This window comes from Protopterus annectens, chromosome 5.part0, assembly GCF_019279795.1.
Source record: "Protopterus annectens isolate FY-2018-M chromosome 5.part0, PAN1.0, whole genome shotgun sequence".
NCBI lineage: Eukaryota > Metazoa > Chordata > Ceratodontiformes > Protopteridae > Protopterus > Protopterus annectens.
This window is the reverse complement of record NC_056735.1, coordinates 495600075-495614173: the sequence shown is the minus strand read 5'-3', so window position 1 is coordinate 495614173 and position 14099 is coordinate 495600075. Positions and strand designations below refer to the sequence as shown.

The window sequence follows — 14099 nt, the reverse complement described above, 5'->3', positions numbered from 1 at the left end:
TTCTCTAACAGCTCAAGCTGAGCTGACTAAAAGACATCTTTGGGCTCCAAGCCCTTCAGAGCTTTCCTGCCAACAGACAGAGTGAGGCTGAGCCCTGAAAGGACAATGCTAGGAATAAAGAAAAAATAAATATCCACACCCTGGCATAAACACACCCTAATAACTATGGGGATGGAGGGAGGGAGAGGCTACTGCAGTAGTGATCATTCGAACATCTGCTTTTATGGTAAGTTTACATACACAACTGTCCAACATTCATTACACGTCACTGCTGGAGCAGCCTTAGCTATACGGGCAGCTCACCCTAGCTTACTACAACTGGGAGGTGGAAGGAGAAGGGTCCCGGATCCTCTGGAGAATTCCTTGACAAGCCCGATTACACCTAGAGAAGGAATCAAGCTTATAGTAATTTGTAGAAGTGTGCACAGAGGAGCAAGTTGCTGCTTTTAGAATACTTCTAGAATCCAACCCTTTCCAGAAAGCCAAAGATGAAGCTAAGGTCCTGGTACAGCAGGATTGTGCCTGGAACAGTTCTGATGTGGCGAGTATAACAAAAGATAATAGCCTTAGACAGTCATTTGGAAATGGTCTGTTTTGAGGGTTGTTCTTTCTTTTTATCTTCACAAGACATGAACTACTGATACGAAGATCTGAAAAATTTAGTTTGTCAAGATAGCCGAGTTGTCTGCAGACATCCAAAAGTATGAAACATTTTTTCTTCATTTTTGGGGTTCAGAAAAGAAAATGGGAATATGGATAGTTTGGCTTAAAGTAAACTTGGACAGGCATAAAAGCAGGATTAATTCTCAAAGAAACCCTGTCCCTGTGGAAAATGAAATAGAGTTATTCACCGTAAGAGCTTGAAACTTGGATACCCTTTTTACAGACCTCAGAGCAATCAGCAAAATCTGTTTTCCGTGTCAAGATCCTCAAGTCAGCCTGGTTCAAATGGAGCAAGCATCATCTTTTCAACACAAAATTAAGATCCTAAAGTAAAGCCACCGGTTTTCTTGAAGGTCTTTTATGTAAAACTGCTTTCAAAAACATTTTGACATGAGAATGCATTGAAAGAGGACCCATGGGCAGATGCGCTGAAATGGCTGATAAATGAACCTTGACAGAAGCCAAAGGATAGTATCTCACACAAACATTACAAAACCAGAGAACAACAAGCCATGAATGGGTGCTGGTTATGTTATTGGCACAAACTAGAAACAATTTTCCATTTGTTAATATATGGCTTTTTAGTTTCAGGCTTTCTTGCCTCCATTAGTACCTGATTCACATCCTCAGTAAACAGGCATCTAAAGGGAATTAAGACCCTATCATCCAGGTAGTCAAATGAAGATGACTGGTGTCGGTGTGTTAGTAGAGCCAGTCTGTTGAGGAAGTTTGTGGTAATTACCCATGGCCATTTCCAAAAGAACGGAGAACCAAGGCTGCCTAGGCCAGAAGGGAGTCACCATCTTGGGGGATTTTTTCTGAATCTTCAGAAGTAATCTGGATATTAGTGGAAAGGATGGAAAAGCGTAAAGGCCCAGTCCAAGGAAAAGAAAAGGCACCTATCTTCTAGGCTTTCTTGCATGGAGTCCTGGAGCAGAACCTTGCCAGCTGACTGCTCAGAGAGGAGACAAAGAGATCTATTTGAGGAGCTCCCGACAGATGGATCAAATCTTGGAAGATCCCTGATTTAGTTTCCATTTCTGAGAGTCTGCTCTAGTTCTGTTCAGCTTGTCTGCCAATTTTGCTCTGATGGAATGTAGGATGCATGTAGACTGAAATTGTGCTGTGAAGCTATATCCCAAGCAAACATGGCTAGTTTGAAAAGGGGGTATGACCTGGTTCCTCTTTGTTTGAAGATGTACCACTGTCTGTAACAACTTGAAGTCACAGAGACCAAAGAAGATCCAGAGAGTTGAGTGCCTTGATCACGGCAAGCATTTCTTATATTTATGTGCTTGAATCTGTCCTTGGTGTTACACTTTTATCCCTCCTGATACTGCTCCTTATGCAAAGTCCAAGGTGCCTGTGGTGACTGACTGCTTTGGAACAAGGCGAGGGAAGGGGATACCTGGATTTAAGGATATTTGTTGTCTCCACCAAGTGATTTCCCCTTCTGGCAAACCCCAGCACTGGGATCCAAAAGGACAAGGGGTGTTGGTGTTGGGACCAAAGAGACTTCAGATACCACTTTATCTTTCTCATGTGGAGTCTTGCCATGGGTAAAACGAAATCACAGAAGCCATGAGACCCAAAATCCTGATTTATTCCCTCTGGGGAAAAGTCTGAGTGAAAAACCCTACAAATAGATCTACATACAAATATATTTTTCCAGTGGAAAAGCATTTTGAACTGTGGTATATGTAGCTGGCATCCTAGAAACACAATCCTGTGAGGAGTCCAGAAAAACTTTGGAACATTCTCTTGGAATATCAGCTTGTGTAAGAGATCTCACACCCAACAGAGTGATTTCAACACTTAGAAAAAGACTCTGCAAAGATAAGCAAGTTGTATAAATATGGAAAAAGTGGACATCCTGTAGCATGCAATGAGCTCTAACTGTGGCTAGATACTTTAAACACTGATGGTGCACTGGATAGCCCAAAGAGTAAAGCAGAAGTGATAATATGATCCAGACACACACAACATTAAAAAATGCTTGACGTTTGGATGAACAGGAATGTGATAAGCATTTTTAAATGACATAACAGGTTGTGAACTGCCATCATTTTGAATTTGATGCTACTACAAACAGGTAGAAGAAAGAAAGATCCACAACTGCACTCTAAACGTTTAATTTTTTCTGGCACTAAAAACATCCTTGAATAAACTGCCTTTCCCACCTGGGAAGGAGGAACTGGTTCCAACACTCCCTGAGACAGCAAGTGATGAAGGACAGGTAGAAGCAAAAGTGTCTAGGTTGGAGAATAAGGAACTACCGCATGGAAAAGAGGAAATTTCCTCCCACCATCATTTGTAACCTTGATGAATGATCTATCTCTTGCCAAAGAGAAAAGTGGAGATTTAGATTTTCTAGAATTAAAAAGGGGCAGCCAGGGTGGGAGAGGGGAACAAAGTTTCTTAAATAGCCATTCTGACTTATTTGACTGTTCTTGGTTTTGGGAGTTTCTAGGATTTTTCTTGGAACCCCCTGTCATTTCTGCTTAAATGTCTGTTTGCCTGTACTTTGTTGAGACAGCAAAATTGAATGAGGAGTTAAAGAATCCCCTTTTAAAAGGAGGGCTGAAAAATCTTAACAGATTCCCTGTATCAGCTTACCCCTTTCATCACATTTTTATCACCTCTGCATTAGAGGGACTAAACTTCCATCCACATGAAAATTTAAAATCTAATTTTTAATATAATTTGGGAGGTTCTGAGAATGCAGCCATCTCAACCTTCTCAAAACAGTACCAAAGCAAAAAATCTGGACAAAGCCTAAAATGATGGGGGGACAAATAGGGACAGATTTTAAATATTGCTCTTACAAACTTAAAGTTGATAGAATAATAGGTTTTGCATTAGCATGAATTCTCTGAAGGATGTGGAGTCTTACTCAAATGTTTGTCATTATTTAATGACTTCAATCCTCAACTATTTCCCAGAAAAGTACATATTTTAGGAGGAACACACCAAAAATATGAGGCAAAAATCTGGACATTCAATCACACACACGCACACACAACTTCCTCATTCATACCTGCATTCACTCACACGTCACTCTCTCCCGATCAAACACACGCACAGTCACTTCTTCATTCATACCTGCATCATTTATTCACACATCGCTCTCACTCTCCTGATCTCTCTCACACACACACACACACACACACACACACACACACACACACACACACACACACACACACACACACACACACACACACACAAACACACACACAAACACACACACACACACACACACACACACCTCTTTTGCTTTCATGCACGCATTCACTCGCACACCAATAGCCCTGTAAAGGGTGAGTAATAAACACAGATAGGAGATGGAGAGAGAGAGAGAGAGAGAGAGAGAGAGACAAGGGGGCTGGGAACCAGGACTGCAACAGTGAATACACTCAAACATCTACATTTATGGCAAGTGTACACAACTGTACTATGTTCTTCGTGTTTCAATGTTGCAGTCATCACACTTGGGTTGATTCCCAAAGCTGAAAAAAGGGTGGAGGCAGTCAAGAAGAGTTGGGGCTGGCTAGTATGCCCTGCAGGACTGCTGTTGCAAAACCCGCCCTGGATTTGAAAAAGATAGGCAGGTGCTAATCCTTGGTGAAAAAGTGTGTACAGAACTCCAGGTAGCAGCTTCCAGAATGTCCCTGGTAGGGACTCCCCTGAGGAATGCTGTAGAGGTAGAAGTTACCCTACTGGAATGTGTTCTGACCCCCTGAGGGGCTGGTTTCCCATGGTGTTTGTAGCAGAAATGGATAGAGTGTGCTATCCATTTGGAAATTGTTTGTTTTGAAATGGCCCTGCCCTCTGCCCCTGGTGCAAAACTGACTAGTAGTTGGTCAGATTTCCTGAAGGGCTTAGTCCTGTCAAGGTAGAATCTGAGCTGTCTGTGCACATCCAAGGAGTACAGGATCCTTTCCCCTTTATTTTGAGGATTAGAGAAAAAAGTTGGCAAGTGGATAGATTGGTTGAGAGCCACACCGGACACCACTTTAGGCATAAAGGAAGGGTTAGTCCTGAGGGAGACCCTGTCAGCATGAAAAATAATGAAGGGTTCCACAGCCATAAGTGCTTGTAGCTCAGACACTCTTCTAGTTGAAGTGATGGCCAGACGCAAGGCTGTTTTCCAAGAGAGGAATTTTAACTCTGCTGATGCTGCAAGCTCTAAGGGGGGGGGGGTAGTGTGAGCTCTTCCAGTACAAAGTTAAGGTCCCAAGCAGGGGTGAGTGCTCTCCTTGGTGGCCTTAAGTTGTTTGCCTCTCGCAGGAACTGTTTGATGAGAGGGTGAGAGAAGTGAGGTGGCTCAGTGTTGTAATGAGCCGAGATGGCAGTGGCATGGATCTTAATGGAGGAGAAGGATAGGCCTCTGTGGAGTAGATCTAGGTAATCCAGGATTAGAGGCAAGGAGGACAGTGCTGTGTCCTCTCCTTTAGATGAATCCAGGAACAATACCACTTATCAGCATAGGATTTCCTTGTACTGGGTCTTTTGGCTTCAAGAAGGACATCCAGCACCTGCTTGCTTAGGCTGGTCACTGAGGGGGAATTCAACGAATAAGCCAGGCCGCAAGATTCAGGGTTTGCAGCTGCGGATGCAAGATCTGTCCCCCCTGCTGAGTGAGAAGGGTTGGGATCTGGGGTAGGTGCCAGGGTGGCACTGGTAACAGGCTGCGCAGTAGTGGGTACCAGTGCTGGCATGGCCAGTCTGGGGCAATCAGGATTGCCCTTGGTCTGTCCTGTCTTATCTTGAGTAATATTTTTGAGAGAAGAGGCAGGGGGGAAATGCGTAGCTTGATAGGTTTTTCTGCTGGAAGGATAGGACATCCACTTCCCAGGCCCTGCTGTGAGGTGTCCTGGTGCAGAATTTGCTGAGCTGGTGATTGCAGCGAGAGGCAAAGAGGTCCATCTTTGGGGTCCCCCATTTCTGGATGAGAAAGCTGAAGGTGCTGGGTTCTAATTACCACTGGTGTGGGTCTAGGAGATTTTTGCTTAAGTTGTCTGCCAGAGAGGTTTGTTTGCCTGGCAGGAATTGAGCTTGCACTTGAATATTTTTTAAGCGTTCGCTGATCTAATATAGACCCCTCTTTTCTGGGTACCAGTAACAGTCTGGAATAGAACCCTTGACCTATCTGTTCTGCAGGAACAGGTTGAATTGCCCTTATGGAGAGCAGGGATTGAACTTGGTTTTGTGCCTCTGCCCACTGGTTTGGAGGAATGTCTGGGAACCCTTTTGGGGTTGGCAGGGAGTGAAGTAAAATTTGTACCCTTGGGATACAATGTTGAGGACCCATTGGTCTTTGGTGATGGAGGTCTAGTTTTTTGGATGATGAGGAAGTTCTCCTCCTAGGGGCATGAACAGTTGGGCAGAAGTGAGGAGTGGGGTTTAGAAGTCATTGTGAATTCTTTCTGAAAGGGGGTGGCTTAGCACTCCCTGTTTTTGAAGTGGAGGTACTCCATTGCTTAGATCTCTGCATACCCTGAGACTGTAATCTGGGGGGGGGGGTCTGTTTCCCCTGGGTCTAGTTTGAGATGGCCTTGAAGGGGCTGAAAAGGACCATTGTTTCGAGGGGCAATGCCTACTGAATCTAGGAGGCTGCACTTGTAAAAAATCTGCTTTTTCTTCCATCTTTTTTAGAACCTCTTCTGCTTTGGTGCCAAACAGTTTGTTCTTATTCAAAGGAGTGTCTAGTAATTTTGATTTGACATAGTCTGACAAGGACTGTTCCTTAAGCCATGCCTTCTCAGTACAGAACCAGTGACTGCTGCCCTGCAAGATGCTTCTAGGGCGTCAAAGCCACATTGCAAAGTATGCTTGCTGACCTGGCTTGCAGAATGTAAAGGTAGATAATTTTTGCTTAATAAGTTCCATAATATGTTGCTGGTATTTCAGCATGTGAAACTGGCAATTCAATGCCCTAATGGCGAGAGTTGCAGAGGTGAATACTTTTTTACCCCATCTGTCTAAAGCTAGGGAATCCCTGTCCGAAGGGGTGAGATTCTTAGCTGTAGTTGCTTTTATACCTTTAGGCCCCTGGGAAATGACCTCTGGGTCAGCAGTAGGATTTTTGAAAAGAAATTTGTGAGAGTCAGGGACTCTGTAGTACCGGTCTGGTTTCCCTGGAGCAGGGGGTAAAGTATCAGGAGTAAGACTGGATTCCATAAAGACATCATCCACAACATCCAGAACTGGAGGTATTGCTAAATGTCTGTGTTGTGGCAAATCTAAAAATTCTCTGAGTCTCTTTTTAGACTGAGGATAATCTTGGCATTCCCAGTGGAAATGCTCTCTTAAAGTATGCAGGGTTTCACCAAAAGAAAAATCCTCTGGAGGGGAAGCAGAGGGAATGGATTCCTCTGCATCTGAATCCTCATAAGCAGATAAAGGTATGTCTTCACATTCAGAAACCTCAGAGTCGGACTCTTGGTCTGATAGAGCTGCTGGGGACAGGTCTCTTTTCCTCTTAGTAGGGGAAGGTTGGCTTCCCCTAATCAGCATAATCAGGTCTTCTGCCATTTTAAGCATTTGATGTTTTGGCAAGGAAGCAAGTGCTTGAGTTTGGATCATCTGTTTTTTTTGGCGTAGCTCGTACTCTTGGCCTTAGAAACTCGGTAGTTTTAGTCAGAACTGAAGAAGCAAATATGCAAAGAAATTCCTCGGAAGCTGGTGCCTGCACAGCAGCTCTGGACCCATCCAAGGTAGAGACATCCGCAGGTTCCGTAGTCAAGAGTCTCATGGCATACCGTACTCTGAAGGGTCTTGGTAGCTGCCTGCGAATCCATCGAAGCAGGCATCAGGGGCTGCGAAAGCACCTCACTGAGTACCGGCAAACTGGTGACTAGCTTAACAGAAGCGCCGTTGGCAGTTTTGGACCTGTGTGGTCTGTCTCTGTCTTTATCCTTAAGTTTTTTCAGAAGATCTGTAGTCGGATGGCTTACCAAAGCATTTCAGAATAGGGAGATCGAGAGCAAAAGTATTTAGCAACAATAATGGCCAAACGCCGAATAGTTTGGGCGTTGATCAAAGCACAAAACCGACAGCAAGGTACATCGTGGTCTGGGCCTAAACAGGTGACGCAGTAAGAATGGAAATCTTGGTGTGATATTTGCTTTCCAAAGGCAAGACAATTGTTAACTTTTTCTGACATCAGTTAGAGCAAGAAAAAAAGGATCCCCAATGGGGTACTTAATTTAAGGTGACTTCAGGATGATTCAATTTGAAAACGAAAACTCAGGTAGTGGCCAACCAGCACTCGTGCGAACTGCTTCTGCTTCAGGCTCCTCGGCAAGACAGACTAATGTAATGGTGTCACTGCCTGTTTTTATACCCCTGACAACCTGACGTCAGTCCTGGAACGACAGCAACCGACGCAGAAATACTAAGCTTCTGGTATTCTGGCTGACTGAGGGCTACCTGCAGGCAGATTAACACAAGTGTGATGACTGCAACAGTGAAACACAAAGAAAATCAGCAGGCAGTAACACACATCTTCCAAAGCTGACAAAACTGGTGGAATGGATGCAAGTTATAGAAATTCCTTCTGTAAGAGCTCAACTTTATTTTTTGAGGGAGTGAGAAACCTCAGTGTTTTCCAACTGAAAACACTTACACATTCTAAAAATAGTCTCAGAGAAGCAGAACCCCCATACAGGGATAGTCAGAAACTGAGCTCTCCCCTGAGTCTCAATCAGAATTCTGAGCAGGAAACCCTGCATCTGTCCCTTAATCACAGGACCACGGGATCATAGCAGGTTACTATGGCTACTGACTCTGGGGCCCTTGCAAGCCTAGCAAAATTTTACCCCTGTACAAATTCAGAATCTTGAACCTCTTTAGGTAAAGAGGTAGCACTCTTTCTTTTACCGGAAACTACAAGACAGATCAACAACCTCAATTAAACTCTGAGCCAGACCCAGTAAAATACTCCTATCCAAGGAAATTTGAGGAGCAGTAGACACATTCTTAGTTTTCTGTTTCATTTTGATAGAAAAACTGGGACCAGCAGTATTATTAATGGCAGCAGCAGATTCCCCAGGGACGGGTACAACATTCTGACAAAACAGGGAAGCCTTAACTACTACCTCTCCTAGGACTGACAAGAGTGGCTCTCCCTTCCCCCTGATGGGATGCCAACAGTTGCAGAGGATTTGACTAACTCCTTCGTCTACAGTGGCTGTAGGTGCTACACCAGAATTATCTGGGGTAAAAGAGGAGTAGTCTGGGGTACAACTAATGGCCACAGCAGAGTCACCCATCTGTGGATCAGGCAAACTGCTAGCATGCTGTGATGGCCAAGGCTGTTTGCGTAACCTTTTCTTTTTGTGGCTGGAAAAATGACTAACCATGAAACCAACAGATTGTTCCATGGTCAAGCCAAAAATAGTGCCTCTTTCCCAGGGAAAACAAGCAGCACATACCAGTAAAAATGGAAACTCTTTAAAAGTCACATTTTTCACAGACAGATACAATAAACAGCACAAACATTTTGCCAGCCCAACAAAGTAAAATAAGCACAATTTCTGCACAGAAAAAATGGTTTTCAGTAACTTTAAACAATGTTTAAATTGACAGGAAAAAGTGTTCCTGTTTAAAAGTACAAAACAGTACAGTTTTGTGACAGTCCATTGAAACAAACTCCTAGCTTTAAAATAACTTTCTCAAAGGAGGAAAGTATTAATAAGAAACAAAAATTATTGAATCAAGTCCCCCCTCAAAGGGAACTTATCTGCCCAGCAGTGGAACAGTACAAACAGACTGTTGATCCTTAAAAGCTTCAGAGAAGAGTATGCTTCAGTAGCAGTAAAGCTCTGAAGGGTTTGGCACCCAAAATTATCTTTTAGTCAGCTCAGATTGAGCTACCAGACAGTTTGAGTGTGTGGAAGGTACCCCTAAAGAGTTAGAAGCTAGCCGGTTGTTATATCCTAGGATATAATCCATATAGCCAAAACTACTGTTTCAGTGATCTATATGATGACCATCAAACGTTATGCACTTACCATAAATACAAATCTGTATGACTATGGCTCAAACACCTCTATTGCAAAGACTGTAGCTTTAGCTCACAATAATTTTGGCACTGATGCTAAACTTTCCAAGGCTTTAGCTCCTCCACCTACTCCATAATTCCTCATCCACCACCATCCTCACAAGCTCAGAGAAGGCTTCTTGCAGGATAAGCGTACACATAACTCATAATGCAATACCAAATCTATACTCCCCCCCCCCCCATGGTGGCCATGGGAAGGAGAATAGAAATTGTACAGAAGAATGAACTACAGCCATTCAGTTCTACCGTACATTTATCTGGCATGGTGTGGTTCATATTCCTCTAGTAATAGGACAGAGGACCCAGCAACGAAACCTGGCTTGCCTCAGAACAAGATACCATGGACAAAAGCAGCTCCAAAAACCACACAACATCTGGAGGTTGTGTCCAGTTTGAAATGCTTTGCAAAGGTGTCTAGTGAAATCTAAGTGGCTGCTGCTCAAATATTGTCCGCACAAGCATTCCTATAAAAAGATTGAGAAGTAACTACTGATCTGGTTGTGTGCGTTATTGACTCTCCTTTTAAAGATTTACCTTTTGTTTTCAATGAAACTGAATACAGTCTGGCAGGCATCTAGATATCATTACCTTATAAACTCTCTGCTCCAGTTTATTAAGGGAAAACAGATGAAAAACTGCTAATCCTTCCTTATGTTCCTAGTACAATGCAGACAAAAACCAAAGCTGTTTATAAACATTGAAACAATGGGAGATATGCATCTCTGTTCAAACAGTTTGGAAAAAAGATAGACAGACTGACAGCCTGACTATGCTACACTTAGCTACCTCAGGAATGAATGAAGGATTAGTGTGCAACACTACTCATTACATGGAAAGATACATACTGAAGATCAAAACCCAATGCCTGAGATGATCAAAATAAACACCACAAGAAAAAATAGATTTTAAGAAGAGGAACTTCAATCCTGGCCTTAAAGCTAGTTCAAAGAACAGTCAACTGCTACAGTGTGAAGTTCAAATCTCATGGAGGAACCAGCTGTCTTAAAAACAATAAATAAATAAAATAAAATGATTCCTTTGGAAATGCTTTACAAACAACCAGCTCCTCTCCTCATTCACTGGATTTACCAGAATCCCCATAGTCTCTTCCAGGCCCAAACAGACAGATGTCAGGGGCCAGTGAGGGCATTGAGGACATTGGTGCAGTGCCATCCTGCTGCTAAGGAGTGTGCCCTAAAACCCTGCCCCACAGCAGTCTTGTAAATTCTTCAATGGCTCCCTTTGGGAGGTGAACGCCTGCTTCTTTGAATGTGCAACCTTCAAACTAAACAGTATAGTACTATCACTGCAGAGCTTACCACCCTGCTAACGCTGCTATGACAACGAGCCTAGGCAGCCTCCCTCTGCCAGGATAGGTGAGTTGGTGTTAGCCACTCACTCCCAACCACCCTTGCCCAGTCTTTTCATCTTTTATGCCACTAGTTGAACATGGATCATCTTGAGTGCGGGCAGGGCTTTATGTCACAGGCTGGGTCATGCTTTACCAAACTTGAGGAGGCAAAGGAGTTTCAACTGCCTACAAGGAATTTAGAAATAGCAGTCATGTGAGCCTTGATCACAGAAAAATATTAACTAATGATCTCAATGCAGCAGTCATGTAAAATATCTTAATCTTTAATTTACACTAAAATAACTTGATAATTTGCTATTAAATGTTACTTATAACTTTTGTGCCACCAAAAAGCACTTTAAGTTGACATGCTCATTAAGACCCAGTTTTTTATCTGTCCTGACCCGAATTTGCCATTCGGCTTCCTTGCATTCTAAGGCAACATTAAAATTCACTCTTGAGAATACCCATATTATCCTGATCATCAAGAACAAAATTTTCAAATGTCCTAAATTCTAAACATGTTAGAGAATGTTTGGTTAAGACATTATGAGTGTCCTTTTTTTCTAATGGCCAAAATATGGTCATATATCCACTTAGCCAATTTCCTAACCACTTTCTCAATATAGAAACTCAAGCATGTAGAACAGCTTGCTATATAAATTGCACAGCAAGAATTACAATTGTATACTATCTTTTACAGTAATAGGCTTATTAAATCCTTCAACCAAAATACTTGAAGTATTACTTATAAATTGGCAATATTTGCAGTACCCACATTTATAAGTTCCTGGCTGAATTATCAAGTAGGAATTTGTACTACTATGCGTCTCCAATAATACTTTATTATCTGATTTTTGGTATGTAAATACAGGTTTTCTTCCCAATGCTTCAACTATCTCAGTATTACAAAGAATAATTTTCCAACCTGCCTGCAAAATTTTCCTAAGTATACCACTATACTCCTAGGTTTTCCTAGATTTAACCCCCTCAGTTACCATTTCCTGCTGTGCAACTCTGACCAAGTTACACAACAAGACCAGCAAACACAGATCACCCCAAAAACGTGCAGGATTATGCATAATAGGCATACCTGGTTCACCCGCCCAAAATGGCAGAATTCTACATAAAGGACTACCTGGTTAATAAATACATAACATGAAATGCAGGCTTTGCTAAGCATATAATATACAGTGTTACTCCTATGATAAAACAAAATGTAGCAAATTAAGTTTTTATTTAAATGTACAGTGTTTCAGGTAGTGCCAAAATCGATACTGATTACAATAGGTAGGGTCATAGGTATTTATCATGAAGGATTTCTCTACACATTTTTCTTGTTTTATCGGGGGATCAAACTTGCAATAATGTTAGCGCCATCCTTCCTACATCCTTGCCTAGAATACATACATATACACACACACATTGTGCAGCAGTTATATTATCTCAAATGCATTTTTCTGAAAAGTTAGCAGTCTGAAAGGGTAACCATTTGAAATGTCAGAACCTGCTTAAGAAAGCCCAGAAGCAGGGAGACTGAATGGTCAGAAATACAGGCTTATGTATACTAAGGTCTGAGATGGCCATTTCCCAGAATAGTCCCTTTTCTCGGAGGTATGGAGATCTCTGAATTGGTGCATATAAGTTTGGGGTATGGGGGGGTGGGGTGCGCCTCTGCAAAAAAAAAAAAAAAATTTAATGAAGAGTTATGATCTTTTCCTAGATCTTCTGTCCGTTTCTCAGTTTGATGGCAATTGGCATTATGAGTGCCTACATTTCAGATAGGGAGCTGTCTGAAAGATGCCCCCCCCCCCCAAAAAAAAATAAAAAAAAAAAAAACAGAAATGACAGCTGCTGGTTCTATAGTTCTATACCAATGACTGTCAGCATGATCTAAGTTCAGAGGCAGAAGGCTCATGAAAGATCGATTCAATGTATGGCACTAAGGAATGGAAAAGTATCGGTACTCTGTAGTATGGAGAAAACAATAAAACAAAACAAGGCACAGTAATAAGGCCACTTACAACACCATGAACAACAATAGATTAACTGTATTACTTCAGAACCACCATCCAATCTGATGACAGCCCATACTGAAGTATTAAAACATGATTAAAAAAATGTATATGCTAATGTAGTCAAAAAAAGTCTTCCCTGCCAAATTCCACTAAACGTCAAGTAGGTCTAACAATATGATGGTTATGGTGTAGCTCATGTTATTCCAAATAAAGAGTTGCTTACCAAGGCCAGCATAAGTCCTGCGCTTTGTTAGGCAGGCAGTTTTCACCAGGAACAAACAGGACTGGTGCGTCATCCATGTGCAGACGAAAAGTAAGATGGTCCCCAGGACAATGCCACACTACAAAAACAGATCATAAAAGTCAGATAAAACAGCATTTTATTTATTGTTCCATAACTACTACTTCTACTACACATATCTAATAATATTATAGAACAGTGCTGTCTACTGATGGTATCCACTGTGAGAGTGCAGATATAATCAACTGCCCTTTTTCCTTGCAAATCTGAATATGTTAGAGAGGACACCAGCAGCAATATTCTACCTTAAAAGTATATTTGGAATAGAAAATTGCTGCAGCTATCACTGGTGCCCTCTCCAAGATATTCAGATTTAAGAGGCTCAAGAGCTCTCTATTTATAGTGCATTCTATAAGAAAAACTGTTGTTAATAGTGCAGAAATGTTATTCAAGGATGACACTCTCAAATACTATTGCTATGTTTAAAGAAACAGCATGCTCCCTATAATCTAAGTGAGCAGCTAGAGCTCTGCGTTAACTACAAGCACTGACTGCTAAATGTACCCTACTCCTGTGTGAACTTCAGTCAGGGTTAAGGTATTACGGCCTGTGGGAAATGAGCAGCTGTACCACAGAGATAAGTCTTTTTACGTCTTATGCATGATTCATTGCAAAATTCTCCTGTAGTACTATACCAGCAACCATAATAATGGTCACCATCCATAACCATGGCCATCATAAAATCCATTTTAAGTATAG

General features: G+C 42.1%; 1 protein-coding gene across 1 annotated transcript in view; it reads right to left on the bottom strand.

Annotated features, from left to right (window-relative positions):
• The window catches only part of SLC38A10 (solute carrier family 38 member 10), a gene marked incomplete in the record, with an annotated part of 1157663 nt that overhangs the window by 1112582 nt on the left and 30982 nt on the right, over positions 1-14099 (bottom strand). Inside the window, 1 exon segment of the mRNA XM_044072422.1 lies at positions 13323-13440. Within this exon segment, the coding sequence (XP_043928357.1) occupies positions 13323-13440 (118 nt within the window).